General features: G+C 43.7%; 1 protein-coding gene across 1 annotated transcript in view; it reads right to left on the bottom strand.

The window, feature by feature from the left end:
• HGF (hepatocyte growth factor) overlaps positions 1 to 14,381 on the bottom strand; it is a 71,906-nt gene that overhangs the window by 25,534 nt on the left and 31,991 nt on the right. Inside the window, exon 7 of the mRNA XM_074952664.1 lies at positions 11,611 to 11,729. Coding sequence (XP_074808765.1) covers positions 11,611 to 11,729 — 119 coding nt within the window. The remainder of the gene's footprint in view (positions 1 to 11,610; positions 11,730 to 14,381) is intronic.

Here is a 14,381-nt window from a genome sequence, read left to right on the forward strand (position 1 = left end):
TGGTAAATGCACCCTCTAGGGTAGATTCACTAAAGGGATTTGAAGCAGTAGCTGTTCTTTAGTTTTCAATTTTTAAAAACATTTTTATTGATTTTATAAATAAAACCAGGGCAAAGGGAGAAGAACTGGCTCTTAGAGAAGCAGCTAAGATAGAGCAGTAATGGGCAGGGTCAGCAGAGGCTTGGAGAGCTCTAGGCTGATGACTGCCAGACTGGGACCCTGACACAAAGGGGCAGAGAAGGTGCTGGGGCTACAGGGAAGGGGCCCAGGGAAGTAGGCAGTGGAGGAGAATTGGAGGAGGGCAGTAAGTGGCTGCCACTAGAAGGTCCCTGGGTCGGGGCCCAAAGTAGCGGGTGGGCCTGGGCCTCCACTTCCCCTCACCCCCTGCAATTGCCAGTGATGAGTGGCTAAGCCAGACTGCAGTTTGCCCTTGGAGGAAGTGGCTAGACTGAGGATTGCAGTGACCCACTGAGGCAAGTAATAGAAACAAAAGCTGCCAGTCTAATAGCCCCATCTCTGCCACTCATAAAATGTGTGGCTTTGGAGAAGTCACTTAACCTCTCTGCATCTCAGTTTCACCCTTTACAATGTTATATAATAATATCACATGACAGGGCTGTTGTGAGGATTAATTAGCAGAGCTGAGTGAATTATTCACAATGAACAATTTATCCTCTGAATGTATCCTTTCCCCCTCTTTTAGAATAATTGCAAATAGATTGCAATTTCCTCAGACTTATTCATTCTTTGAACTAATTTAATGATATTATTCCTCAACATTTATTCTGTGTATTGATCATAAACTGAGCTGAGTGTATTTGGAACTGATCTTCATAAATTGAGCCGTGTCCTTTAGTTCCAATTAGTCAGGTAAGTCACAAAGTATTATTTCTGTTCCCTGATTGAAGGAGAAGCACTTCTGGCACCAATACTTAAGCCTCCAAATTTAAAATTTGGCTTCTGGAAATTCTCAAGAATGCAACTTTAAAATGCATTTTCCACGAACATTTGCAAAAGGCAAAACACAAAAGGCATATGAATATGGCTAAAAAATCTAAATGATTATTTCTTTTCTTACACTATCCCATCCACCCAACTCTATCAGGTCCCAATCCTGCAAAAAGTCCTGCATGGATTGCTTTTCAGGATCAGGTCTTAGTCCCTGATCCAGCAAGCCATTTATGCACATTTAAATGTAAATGCATGACTAGTCTCATTGAGTTCCATAGGAACAGTCATGTGCTTAAAGTTACACATGCCTAAGTGTTTGGCAGGATCAGGGCCTTAATTAGTAAAAAGGTAGAACTGACTTCAAAGGGAGTGTGATTCTGTGTTATGTTTTTACATTTTTATAAAAAGTGCTATGGGTTATATATTAACGCTGTCCTGTGAAGTTTTGTAATCGTTAGCAGAAATAATTTTATCACTTATCTATTTTTTGGAACTTGAATGAAACTATTTCTTACAATTTGAGGACCAAAAGGAACCCCACTAATTTTATCACTTTGACTGATTCAGAAAGCTGTGACAGATTCTCCCACATCCCTTCTACGCCTCTACACTTTCACCATCACACTCCTAACGCAAAAACAAAAAAGTTTCAAAAATGCAAAAGTACCAATTTTTCATAAAATTGTCTCTCTTTTGATATCTTTAAATGAACTACTTATTAAAGGAAGCCCTTGTGCAGAAAAAACAAAAACCATATGGAATTTTGGGAGAAAGGACAAGCGCACAGCCTGGAGCTTTGCATGGCAAACTGAGGATGATCTTCTCGATCCTATTCCTCACAACAATGGTAAGGTAGGAAAAGAGCAGTCAACACTACCATTTGTTCCTTCCCTAGAGAATTCCACAGTAAAGAAATGAGTATAGAAGAGACTACCATTCTTAGAAACCAAGGAGAAATCCTGGCCACGTGGAAGTCAATGGCAAAACTCCCATTGACTTCCATGGCGGCAGGATTTCACCCCATGCTGGCATTTGTGGAAATTTGATATTAATGAAGGTGGAATTTTCTTTTAATGGTAACAGTAGCTAGGTTTACTAGAGAAAAATTAGGTGGATAATTCGCAATGAACCCACTGAGCCAAATTCTGTTCTCAGTGATACCAGGGCAACTTGTTCGAGTCAATGGGTTTACCAGGGTGTAAATGGGGGAAGAATTTGTCCCTGTTTTTAAAGACAAGCAGGTTTGTACCTAATACAGTAGAGGAACTGTTCTAAAACAATTCAGTCATAATAAAATGTGACCTGTGTAATGCTGCAGAGATCAGTGAGAAGCTGGGGTGATCTGTTGAGCAGGTACTGCTCATGCACAGTAAAGTTGCCCCAAAGGAGCCTTAATTCATGTCCTGTATTATTATTGAATTTGAAATTCTAGGCTATACCACAGCTTGGGTAACTTTCCTACCCTATATTTTGAACATTGGCTCTTCAACCCCTTCTATGTGCTTGGTAGCTTTATTATGATATACAGCACAGCAGAGGAAAAAATACCTGCTTTATAGCATTGGTGTGGAAGAACCATGTAGTGCCAATTTTAATCTACATTGCCTGAGGGATAACTAAAGAATATATTAGAGCTGAATCCAAAACAAAACACAGAGGGTTATATCTTGGCACATGCTGCAGCCTGAATGTGAACACCGACAATTAGCTTGTTCTGGAATCCAGATACACATTTCAGAGTTGTTCTTACCTCTATAATGGGCTGAAAAGCTTTGAATCCAAAACCCCTTTATATTTAATGTGTTCAAAATCCAGATCTGGATCCAAATTTTGACCATGACTCTTACCTCTAGATTAAACAGAACTCCTACATCTCATATTGAAAAGTATGCTAGAAGTAGAGAGATGGAGTCTTTATAAAGAGAGAGAAAATAATACATAGTTACACAGAATGAACACTGTATCAACCCTCTATTAGGCCCCATTGTAAAATTAAGTGGGAGGTAACTATCAAATTTTAAACACCAGTCTCTTCCCACTGACTCACTTCTATAAACATCTTTATGCTAAGTAAATATGAAGCTTGAGTTGCACTTTCTTTATTTGTGTAGTTTGTTTCAGCAAGACACTCTAAGGGCTTGCCTACATGTGCTCACTCAGGAAAGTCAAGACAAATTAAGTGAAGGTGCAGAAATTCAAGTGAACTAAACACCTGTGTGGATGCTCTCATTCAGAAGTAAAGTGTCCTTGGTGCATTGTTGCTTAGGAGGATTAAACTACAACAAACTTTACTTCTGAATGAGAGTACCCACACAGAGGTTTTAATTTATGCACATTAACTTCACAGCTTTAGTTAATTCATTTAAACTCCCTGAATAGACAAGCCCTAAGGCACAGCTCAACATTCAAATCAGCAAAGGAATCTCTGCTTCTAAAAAATGTAGTTGGCAAAAATAGAGGCGGTCCATTTCTTTATCCTCCCAATCAGTGTTGACAATAGCACCCTCGTCCCTCTGACCCACGCTAGCAACCTTGTTATTTCTGACTCCTCTTTCTCCTTCCCCTATCATGTCCAGGTGCTCACTGAGTCCTGTTACCTCTTCAATATCTCCAAACATCATCCTTCCTCTCTCTCCCTTCTACTCTGATGTAGGCTTTCAATACTTCTCACACTGACTGACATCTGGAGTCTCCTCCTCTCTGTGCTCCCAACAAATGTCTCCTCTCCCCTTCCCCTGTAGGCCAACTAACTGTATCCTCTTTCTCTGTCACTCTAACCATGTTATTGTGTCCACCCCCCACCTCTGATTATTATAACAGGCATCCACTCTCCTTTCCCATTAATCCCAAATTCCTTGTCCTTATCTCCTCTTCACAATCCCTATCCCTGCTTCCATCTCTGCTCTCATTTCCTCCTACACCCATTCTGCCTATTTGAATGCTCCTTTGTATCTTCTCTCCTAACTAGAAATTGGCCCAAGCCAAAACCACATCCACATATGTGAACAACTTCAAACCAACTCGTGTGCTCAAAACCTCAATCCAGATCCAGCTTCTACAGTTTGAATCCATCTCTAATCCTAATTGTTGCCATCATCTCCTTCTCACACTCTTGGCTTTATGTCTTCATTTTCATACTGTCTTCTGTGCTTGGAAGAGACTTCAGTTTCTGGTACACCAAGTCCCCTGACGTCTGTCCATTCAAATCCTTCCATAAACATACATTTATTTTATGAAGCCATCCCTACATTGATTTCATCACTAAAAATGTTGCGTTCTTGCATGTGAACTGTCTCATATACCATATTTCTGAATTAAACTGCAAACTACTTGGGGCAGAGACAGGATTTATTTGTGTTTTGCAAAGTGTCATATATACTAATGCATGCTATGTACCAAATCCTGGGCTGCTGCTGAGAGCAGTACTCTGCGAAGCTTGGGTGGAGTGCGAGGGAGGGAGCACAAGGGCGACTGTAAGCCAAGAATTCACCTGTGCTGAGGAATCACATGGTAGCTGGTAAACCAGGTTTAAGGCTGTTTGTTCAAAGCTTCTCTAACACACAGTAAGTTCTGGGCCAACAATTAATAGTAATGATAGCAGCAAAAGGCAATTTCAGATTAATTTAGAGAAGATAATAATTGATTATCAATTTAGGGGTTTTTTTATTATGAGGTTTCATCGTCTACCTTTAATACTTATATGGTCCCTGTAGTAGGAAGAGAGCCAGAGGCATAAGCCCTTGTATCAGAGGCCTGGTATGAAGCAGAACCAGCTCACAGAATCTGGCAAGAATAGGGCTAATATTGCAAAAATACACATTCCTCAGAAGTGCTAAGCACAGAGTACTTAAGCAAACACATCCCAATATCAAGTGGTACCAGAACATCCCGATATCAAGGATGGTGCAAAAACATTCCCCAAGGATAACAGGAACACACTGACCCCTCCTAAAAGATAAAGTCAGGATGACAGTACGTAATAAAGATGTTTTGATCAAACCAACGTGTACAAGATAATAACTAGCCAAGTCAGGGGGCACTAAATAACTATGTCGGAGGCAGTACTAACTTGTTTGTATCAGGGTATAAAAAGGGATCTCAAAGGGAGTATTTTTGTCCAGCCGAGGGAGGAATGGAAAGTCCCGCCTTTCACTGAGCTGTGTCCGTTGTCACGGGTATACATCTCTTAGGCCTGGTCTACACTAGGGTGAGGGGGATTGATCTAAGTTACGCAACTTCAGCTATGTGAATAACGTAGCTGAAGTCAAAGTACCTAGATCTACTCACCGCATTGTCTTCACTGCAGTGAGTCGACTGCTGACGCTCCCCCGTCGACTCTGCCTGCACCTCTTGCTCCGGTGGAGTACAGCAGTCGACGGGAGAGTGCTTGGGGGGTCAATTTATCATGTCTAGACTAGATGCAATAAATCGACCCCTGCTGGATTGATAGCTGCCCGCCGACCCGGCGGGTAGTATAGACATACCCTCAGTATCCTCATAGAGTGCCAGGTGCTATTACCGTGCTTTGTCAACAATAAACCTGGTCTGGCGCCTTCGTACCTTAATAGATTTTGTGGTCATTGAGTGGTTTGCTCAAGGTCTGCTGTGCCGGCTGTCTGCACAGAGCTGGGACAGCACACAGGGAGAACACACACACGCAGCCAAACATCTAACCACAGCCCCCATTATGCTAGTATCTGAGCACCTTGCAATTTTTAATTTATTTATCCTCACAACATCCTTGTGAGGTAGGGAAGTGCTGTTATCCCCATTTTACTGAGAGGGAACTGAGGTACTGAGAGACTAAGTGACTTGCCCAAGGTCACACAAGGAAGTCTGTGGTTGAGCAAGGAATTGAACCCAGGACTTCCAAATCCTCGGCTAGTGTCCTAACCGCTAAAAGAGTGGTTTGCAAACTATTTAGGCTGTGTACCCCTTTCCAAATAACATAGCTTACCACATACCCCTATCTGAGATAGGCAGAGGCAATGTGTGGGGGTGGGGGACACATGCGTGGTCACGTGCCCCTTTAGTCTTCTGCCTTCTATTTAGAAACAACTCAAACTGTCTATTTAGAAACAACTCACCCCGACCCCCGACCCCTCCCGGACGGTGATTTAAGAACCAAAAAGCCTGACCTGTCCGGGAAACTACGGATGTATGTTAACCCTGCCTAAAGTTCTTTTTTAAAAAGATGGGCCTGAACTAAAAATGAGCTCTGTTTCACATGTGTGGGTCCCCGCCACTCCCTGGGGGTGTGCTAGGGTGACCAGATGTCCCGATTTTATAGGGACAGTCCCGATTTTGGGGTCTTTTTCTTATATAGGCTCCTATTCCCACCCACCCCCATCCTGATTTTTCACACTTGCTGTCTGGTCACCCTAGGGTGTGCACATGTGTGGGTCCCAGCTGCTCCCTGCCCCCCTCATTGAAGCAGGTGTGCAGGGTTACTGCCCTGGGAACTGCAGGGCACCAGTGGACGTGGGGCTAGCGGCAGACAGGGGTGTGGGGCAGGGTTAGCTGGAGGCAGGGGGTGCAGGGCTGGCTGCGGGGCAGGGGCTGACTGGAGGTAGGGGCTGGCTGCAGGCAGGGCAGGGGGGTGCAGGGCTGGCTGGAGACAGGGGCTGGCTGCGGGCAGGGCAAGGGGTGCGGCAGGGGGTGGTGCGGCAGAGGCTGGCTGCGGGCAGGGGTGCAGGGGTAGCTGGAGACGGGGCTGGTGCGGGCAGGGTGGGGCTGCGTGTGGCAGGGGCTGGCTGCAGGCAGGGGGTGCGGGGCTGGCTGGAGACAGGGGCTGGCTGCAGGCAGGGCAGGGGGTGCAGGGCTGGCTGGAGACAGGGGCTGGCTGCAGGCAGGGCAGGGGTGGCTGGAGACAGGGGCTGGTGCGGGCAGGGCAGCGGGTGCATGCAGCAGGGGCTGGCTGCAGCCCACATGGCTCCCACAGCGCAGCACCCCCGGTGGCCAGAGGAGGAATTACATCACTTCCCGGCCGGAGCCCATCAAAGCCTCAGCGCCCCCTGCAGGGAAGCGGGTTAACAACCGGTTCTAAAACTGCTTCAAAATTTAACAACCAATTCACGCGAACTGGTGTGAACCGGCTCCAGCTCACCACTGGGCACGCCCCACAGTTTGAAACCCTCTGATTCTGAGGTACACCAACGCTGCTGCAGTTTTAATTGAAAGGAGATTCAACTTGATTAGATTGCCAAGTCTTACTAAATACATGTGTTGTCGGCCATGATAGGATTTTTCTCATATCCCCTCTGATGAGAGCTCACGTACCCCTAGGGGTACGTGTATCCCAGTTTGAAAACCACTGCACTAAAACATCCATCATCATTTAATGGAAAAAACCTCATTTACCTGAGTTTTATTCAGGTTTTGAAGATTTTTAAAAAGTGGAGGTTTTTTTCTGCTGTAAAATTAGAACACTACTTGATAGTATCATCATCATCACTATTGTCTGATTACTAATGTGAAACAGAATCAGGCAATTTATTGAAGGAACTTTTGTATGGTGGATATATCTTTTACATATTCACCCTTACACAGAACACTATCATTTACTATAATGAAAATTTAGTTTTGAGCGTGGAATTTCCCCTGATGTCAAATGAAGATCAAAAAGAAGACTGTGTACCCAATGAAGAGAGCCCAACTTCATCACAATATCGAGAGCAAAGTGCTCAGGATCATCAATGTAGGCCACTTATTTTTAGAAGGGCTGTACTGGGATTGCATTTCTTCAAGACTCTAACATAATCTTGACTGCTGGGGGAGTAGGAGCCATTACGAGAGTTTGGAAAAGATCCCCTAGCATATGTCTTTTGAAAAATTGGATCAGACTGTGAATGTTAAGAGTCACATTGGTTGTTAAGCTTATGTAACCACCAACGCCAGATGTGAATCTTCAGAGCACTGACACATCAACTTGGGAAATGCCAAAGGATAAACATTTATAAAAGTTGCATTTGTAAAAACTGTCAGAAATTATAACTTAAACAAATTTTTTAGTAATAAAATCTCCACTACCGGAAAAAAGTATATGAATATGTTACAACAGAGACTGATCATGTATATTTTATTGAATATTGAAAGTAGTTGTGGACAGAGCTGGATTAGCGGTTTGTGGGGCCCTGAGCCAGAGCACATGGGGGCCCCTCCTCACCCCTTCTGCCTGCAGTCCCCTTCAAGCCCCCCCAGCACTCCTGCCAGAGAGCAGGGTTGGGGAGCAAGAGCTTGCCCTGCTCCATCTGCCCAGTGCTTCTGCCACGGTGTGGGGTCGGGGCACAGGGGCTTGCCCTTCCCCGCCCGCCTGGTGCTCCCCCAATCTCTGGCAGAAGCACCGGGTGGGCGGAACAGGTTGGGGGCACCCATTTTTCCAGGGGCACCCGTGGCTAATCAGCAATGGTTGTGGGAAGAATTACCCAATAAAAAAAAAAGATTAAAGAAACGAATAAGTAAATTGCTCTTCACAATCTTTAAACTAGGTGTATAGACTCAACTGTTTTATATTTGAGACAAAAACTAGGTCCAAACTGGATGATGTCTTTGGCTTAATAACTTCCCAGTTGTTCTTAGAGGCCAAAGTCGGACGCTCGAGTAAAAAGTCCAGATACCAATATATAGAAGAAGCTGCTTGTAGTTCACAGGGGAAGTTCACAGGAAATCTTTTGGCACAAGGTCACACATGAACTGATGTGTAGATTTTTGAAGCCACTATTTTTGATCACATAAGGCAGCAGGGTCACTTCTAAGTAAGTTGCCACTGCTCTGTACACTCCTTTTATAGACATCATACAGCATGGCAAATTGTCCTCTCCTTTACACCACTTTTACAATGATGTAACTCCTCTGACTTTAATGGAATTATTCTAGACTGGTGCTGATACATGTGAAAGCAGAATTAGGCTCAAAGTGAGGTTCTACATCAAGGAGTAAATCAGGAGTAACATCACAGAAGTCAACAGACTTACACCAGCATAAATACAGGGTAATGAGAAGTGAGTCATGCGCAAAAAGGTTACAGTAACATAAAACCAGTACAAGTGACTATGGACTGTTCAGAAGTATTGATGGGCAAAATTTGAAAACATTGAGAAGTTTAAATTGGATAAGAACCCAAAAGGTAAGGAGATAAATTCTGCTTTTACACTGTGTGCAGCCTCTTCGACGCTATACAAGGGTGCAAAGCAGAATGTGGCCCCAGATGTTTTATCCACACTTTGACCAATGAGGGGCTAGAAAACTGGAAGAATATATTTTTCATACAATTTCCAGTTATCTCTCATTTTGGGCTAGTTGAAAATACCACAAGAGCGCCCCCCCCACCCCACCCCCCTTCTGTTTCTGGTCTCAGTCAAAACCAAAATTGCAGAGGACTACAACAATTAAAATAAACAATCATAAAGGCTCACTCAACTATTTTTCTTTTCTTTTCTTTTTTTAAATCCACAAATAAATAAATTCAGCTTCCGCATGGATAAAAGTTCTAATGGTGTGGGGTTTTAACAGCATCAGTTAACCTTTAAAACTAACTGTGCCAAATTCTGATATAATTTATAACCATGAAACCTTACCAAAGCCACAATCTCTCTGAAGAATAGTACTGCACATAAAGAGCTCTCAAGCCATAAGTTGATATATCCTTACACAGAAAAAAAACTATGTTAAAAACAACGGTAAGGTAGCAAAGTCCAGCACTCAAAAGTCAGGAAATGCCAAAATTGAAGTTCCCTGTGTGACCTTAATTTGGTCGCTTGTGCATGTGCATTATGGCACAGCCCTTAACTATGTGATTCCACTCTATTTTTTCCAAAGGACTCCTGTCTCATTCAGTGCACAGGATGGACCTGCTGTGGGGATGCCTCAGGGTTGTGTAGTGAAAGAGTGCTGTCTGCAGGATCCCTGCTTCATTTGCTGCTGAAGTTGAAAGGTGTATAATGAAGGAGGCAAGGTTGCAAGAAGAGAAAGGATTGTCTCATGGTTTAAGCAGTTGAATGCTGCCCTGGACAGCGGGATTCCATCTCTGCATCTGCCACAGATTTCCTGTGTGATGCTAGGCAAGTCACTTATACCACACTTTTCACAAGTGGCCACTAATTATGTGTTCCTTATTCTCTGGGTGCCCAACTTGAGACACCTGATTTGCAGAAGTGCTGAGTACTCACGACTGCAACACAAGTCAGTGGGAGCTGTATTTTGAAAATATAAAGTGCTATATAATACTAAGGACACTAAAAATCAGCTCAAACTGGCACTCAGAATTAGTAGACACTTCATTTAAATCTCTCTGTGCCTCAGATCCCCATCAGTAAAATGGAGAATAATAGCACCCCTTATTTCACAAGTACATTGTGAAAATAAATTTATTCATGTTTATGAAGCACTCAGATACTATAGTGATGAATACTATAGAAATCCCATAAGGAAATGAATAATTCTGTCTTCAGAGGAGGGTTTGAATAGTGTCCAGTAAGCAAGCCAGGAGATTACATATTGAACAAGGATAAAAATATTGAATAGCTGCCCATTCAGTGAGCACTATCCATCCTGAACACTGAATGTGGCAGGAGACCTGTTTAGAAATGTGTATGATTATCTAATTGAAGTCTGTATCATAATACATACACCCAAAGGGGTGGAATTAAGATTGCATAGACAACCTTAATTTTGGCATTTCCTAATTACTCTGTGCTCGATTTTGAAACCTTAGTGTTCTTTTAATTTTGGTTTCCTTGTGAGCACAACCCAACAGACTGCCCTTGGTGTGACAACCTGTGGGCAGAGACAGAATTATGGGGACAACCCTTACCCACCAAACTTGATTCTTGTGGGTGGAGAATGGATGGACCTTATAACAAGATCCAAGATAAACACCCTTAGGGCAAGGAGGGGCAGAGGCCTAGTAGTACCTCTAGAAAAGGAGGGAAAGTGAGGAAGAAGATGTATCTTTCCGCTGGAAAAAGGGAGGAGACATGTGACAGAGTCATGAGGTCTAGCACTTGAGCCAGCACTCTAGGCACCATTATTAGTATTAATTAGGTTCGCCTGGAGAATGCCTAATTGGACAAGGTGTACCTGACTACCAGGCCAGATTGGGGCTAGTGAGTGAATGAGTCAACTAGCCCATTAGCAGGGAAGCTATATAAACGGACATACGAATGCATGCTCAAGGGGAAAAAAGGAGAGGAACAGAAAGCTAGGCGAGCTTGACCAAGGGGTCCCTCTGATTAGAGTCACCTTATTCCCCCTCCTCTATTTGGGAGAAGGGGTTAGAAAGTTAAGATACAGTGTCAAGAGGTATGGAGACACTGCTATGGATTGGTGGAAGGATTAAAACACTGTAAATAAACTGCACAGTGGTGTTTACAAGGAAGATATCTTAGTGCAGTCTGTGTTTGTGGAAGAGACGGGAGTGTGGCATGCTGACGTGTATAATACAATAACTATAAAAAGTGCTAAATAATGCATTGCTGATTATGTCTTATGAAAAGAGATTAAAGAGATTGTAAGGGCTGTTCTTTGCTTACTCTGTTTTAAAATTGAGCAAAGCACAATGAATGAACAAAAACAGTTATATTCCCCACCCACTTAGAACAGATTATTTGAGTCCAGATTTGGGAAAGGAAAAGGAAGCAATAAATTTTTGCTTTAACTCACCACACGTTTTAATTGCACAGAACTCCCACGGGGTATCAGGGTCAAGAGTGTAGCACCACGGTCTCGGCTTGCCATCGGGATTGCGGCAATAATTATCATCAAAGCCCTTGTCAGGATATCTGCAAACCACACCAACAAATGTGTTCAGCACATCTGGCTGGCAACACTATACAGGCATGCACAAGACGTGTAAAGAACCAATTCCAGCTGAGACAAGTTTGATACAGTGCCTGCTGGCTTGGAACCTGATCATGGGGGTTGGGGAATTCCCTCTACTCCCATAGAGGAAAATGAGGGTGAAACCTCCTAGGAAGCACTAAGCAGAATCAGGCCCTTGGACAGGGAGACTCAGCTGTGGTAACATGCAGGACACCAGATGGGGTAACTCAGCTAATTGCTTCACTCCACTGTAGAGCATGGCCATCCCTTGACAGACACGCAAGCCTCATTTTTTTTTTCCAAACAGCCAAATTAAGTGTGGATTATATAAACACTGCCTGGCATGCCAGACTCATTAAGAAAACAGGTTCTCTAGTGCAACAACCCTGGGTTCAAACTGGAAGCTATTTTCAATTGCTTTGTTACTAATGATAGCTCCATTTTGGTAACACAGCTTTGTTCTAGGTCATGCCCTCATTTCCGGCACTGCAAAAAATATTTAAAACTTCCCTCTCCCTTTATCTTGCTAAGGTTTGAAACTGTCGTGTTATTTTAATTGTTTCCATGTTTGTCTCGCCTCTGTTAAACAGACAAGAGGGGGGAGCATAATAAGGAGACTTACTTTATCTAAATGGTCATAAGTAGCAGCCACAAACTTCAGAACGTGGGGATAAAAGTAAAATGTACTTATTGCCAATAAATGCAAAATGCTTTGGTTTTGCAGGTTTTTTGCAGCATGTTTGAAAGAGAACAAAAAGTAGGCTTGCCCAAGGGACTACTGTGAAAACTTCATAGAATCATAGAATATCAGGGTTGGAAGGGACCTCAGGAGGTCATCTAGTCCAACCCCCTGCTCAAAGCAGGACCGATCCCCAATTAAATCATCCCAGCCAGGGCTTTGTCAAGCCTGACCTTAAAAACTTCTAAGGAATGAGATTCTACCACCTCCCTAGGAATGAGATTCTACCACCTCCCTAGATAACGCATTCCAGTCTTTCACCACCCCCCTAGTGAAAAAGTTTTTCCTAATATCCAACCTAAATCTCTCCCACTGCAACTTGAGACCATTACTCCTTGTCCTGTCATCCGCTACCACTGAATAGTCTAGATCCTTCCTCTTTGGAACCACCTTTCAGGTAGTTGAAAGCAGCTATCAAATCTCCCCTCATTCTTCTCTTCTGTAGACTAAACAATCCCAGTTCCCTCAGCCTCTCCTCGTAAGTCATATGTTCCAGTCCCCTAATCATTTTTGTTGTCCTCCGCTGGACTCTCTCCAATTTTTCCACATCCTTCTTGTAGTGGGGGGCCCAAAACTGGACACAGTACTCCAGATGAGGCCTCACCAATTAAACTTGAACTTATTTAAGGGGACAAAAATGTTAACTACCTATGAACCTGAGACCTTCCCACAACTGCAAGCAGATGTGCTTCTCATGAGCACATGATTTACATGTGATTTACAAAGGTGTGCCGATGGGGTTCTCTACCCACCATACACTCATCCCAAAGTCTGTTTGTACAATCCTGCCTTCCTTGGGACAAATCACACTCCCTCTGCTACAGCAGGGTTTGAAAGATGGGGTTGGGAGAGAATATGAAAGAGGGTTCAATCATTACTTTCATTGAATCCTGCAGAATGGGGCGAGGAGACAGGGCTATGGCAACATGAGAGCCCTTTATCCGCAGTAGCAACTGTGCTCGACAATACTCATTACTGCTTCAAGACAATTACTAAGTTCTAAACTGGGAGAGGGGATGAAGTTTAAAAGTACCCTGATATCTCCCAGGACCTTCCTCTGACCCCTACAACTGATCAGTCCCTGGGGTGGTGACAGGATAAGGGGGTCAGATCATCAGAACCATATTTCCCCTAAAGGCCATCATGTAACTGTACACTAAAGGCTCAATCCTGCAAGATGCTGAGCACTCTGGTCCCAATCCAGCAAGACACTTAGGCACAGACTTAACTTCAGTTGAATCATTTGAGCTTAACAGTCATCACCAGAGTGCTCAGCATCTTGCAGGATCATGCCATATAGACAGATAAACAGGGAAATTTCCAGCACTATCCACTGACTATTCTCAACGTCTATTATAGAGAAATAGATATATAGATTCTTAGGGATCTGCTCCCTGCAAGGACTACAGATGACCTTGGTTGCAGGAGGGTATTAGGGTACAAAGCTAGTCTGAGTATCGTGAGTGGGGTGGGGCAGCAGGGAAAGAAGCCCTTTTTGACTTCCTCTAACCTTGGGGAACAGAAGAGCTCTAGTTTACCTCCCTCATTTGCTCATATGCAGAGAGAGTGGGTAGGGAAAAAATTGTCCTGCCCAGTTACTGATTTTGCCTACAGTGTTCTCAGATCTGCTTGCTTCTTTCCACATCCCTGGGAGTCAGCTAGTAGCTATTTTAGTCCCTACAGCAGAAGACCATTTAGTGTCCCTTCCCCCACAGGTAGCCAAAACTAGCAGGGATAAACTGGATGATGAGGTTGCAATCTGGCCCACCCAATCTCAGATTTATGTCACTGAGAATTATGTAATGGCCCTGTAAGAGTTAGTCCAGTCTCCAGGTCTCTTTCCCCCAAACATACCCAGAGCCATAGTCTGCTG

The sequence above is a fragment of the Natator depressus genome, chromosome 1 (genome assembly GCF_965152275.1).
Source record: "Natator depressus isolate rNatDep1 chromosome 1, rNatDep2.hap1, whole genome shotgun sequence".
Lineage (NCBI taxonomy): Eukaryota > Metazoa > Chordata > Testudines > Cheloniidae > Natator > Natator depressus.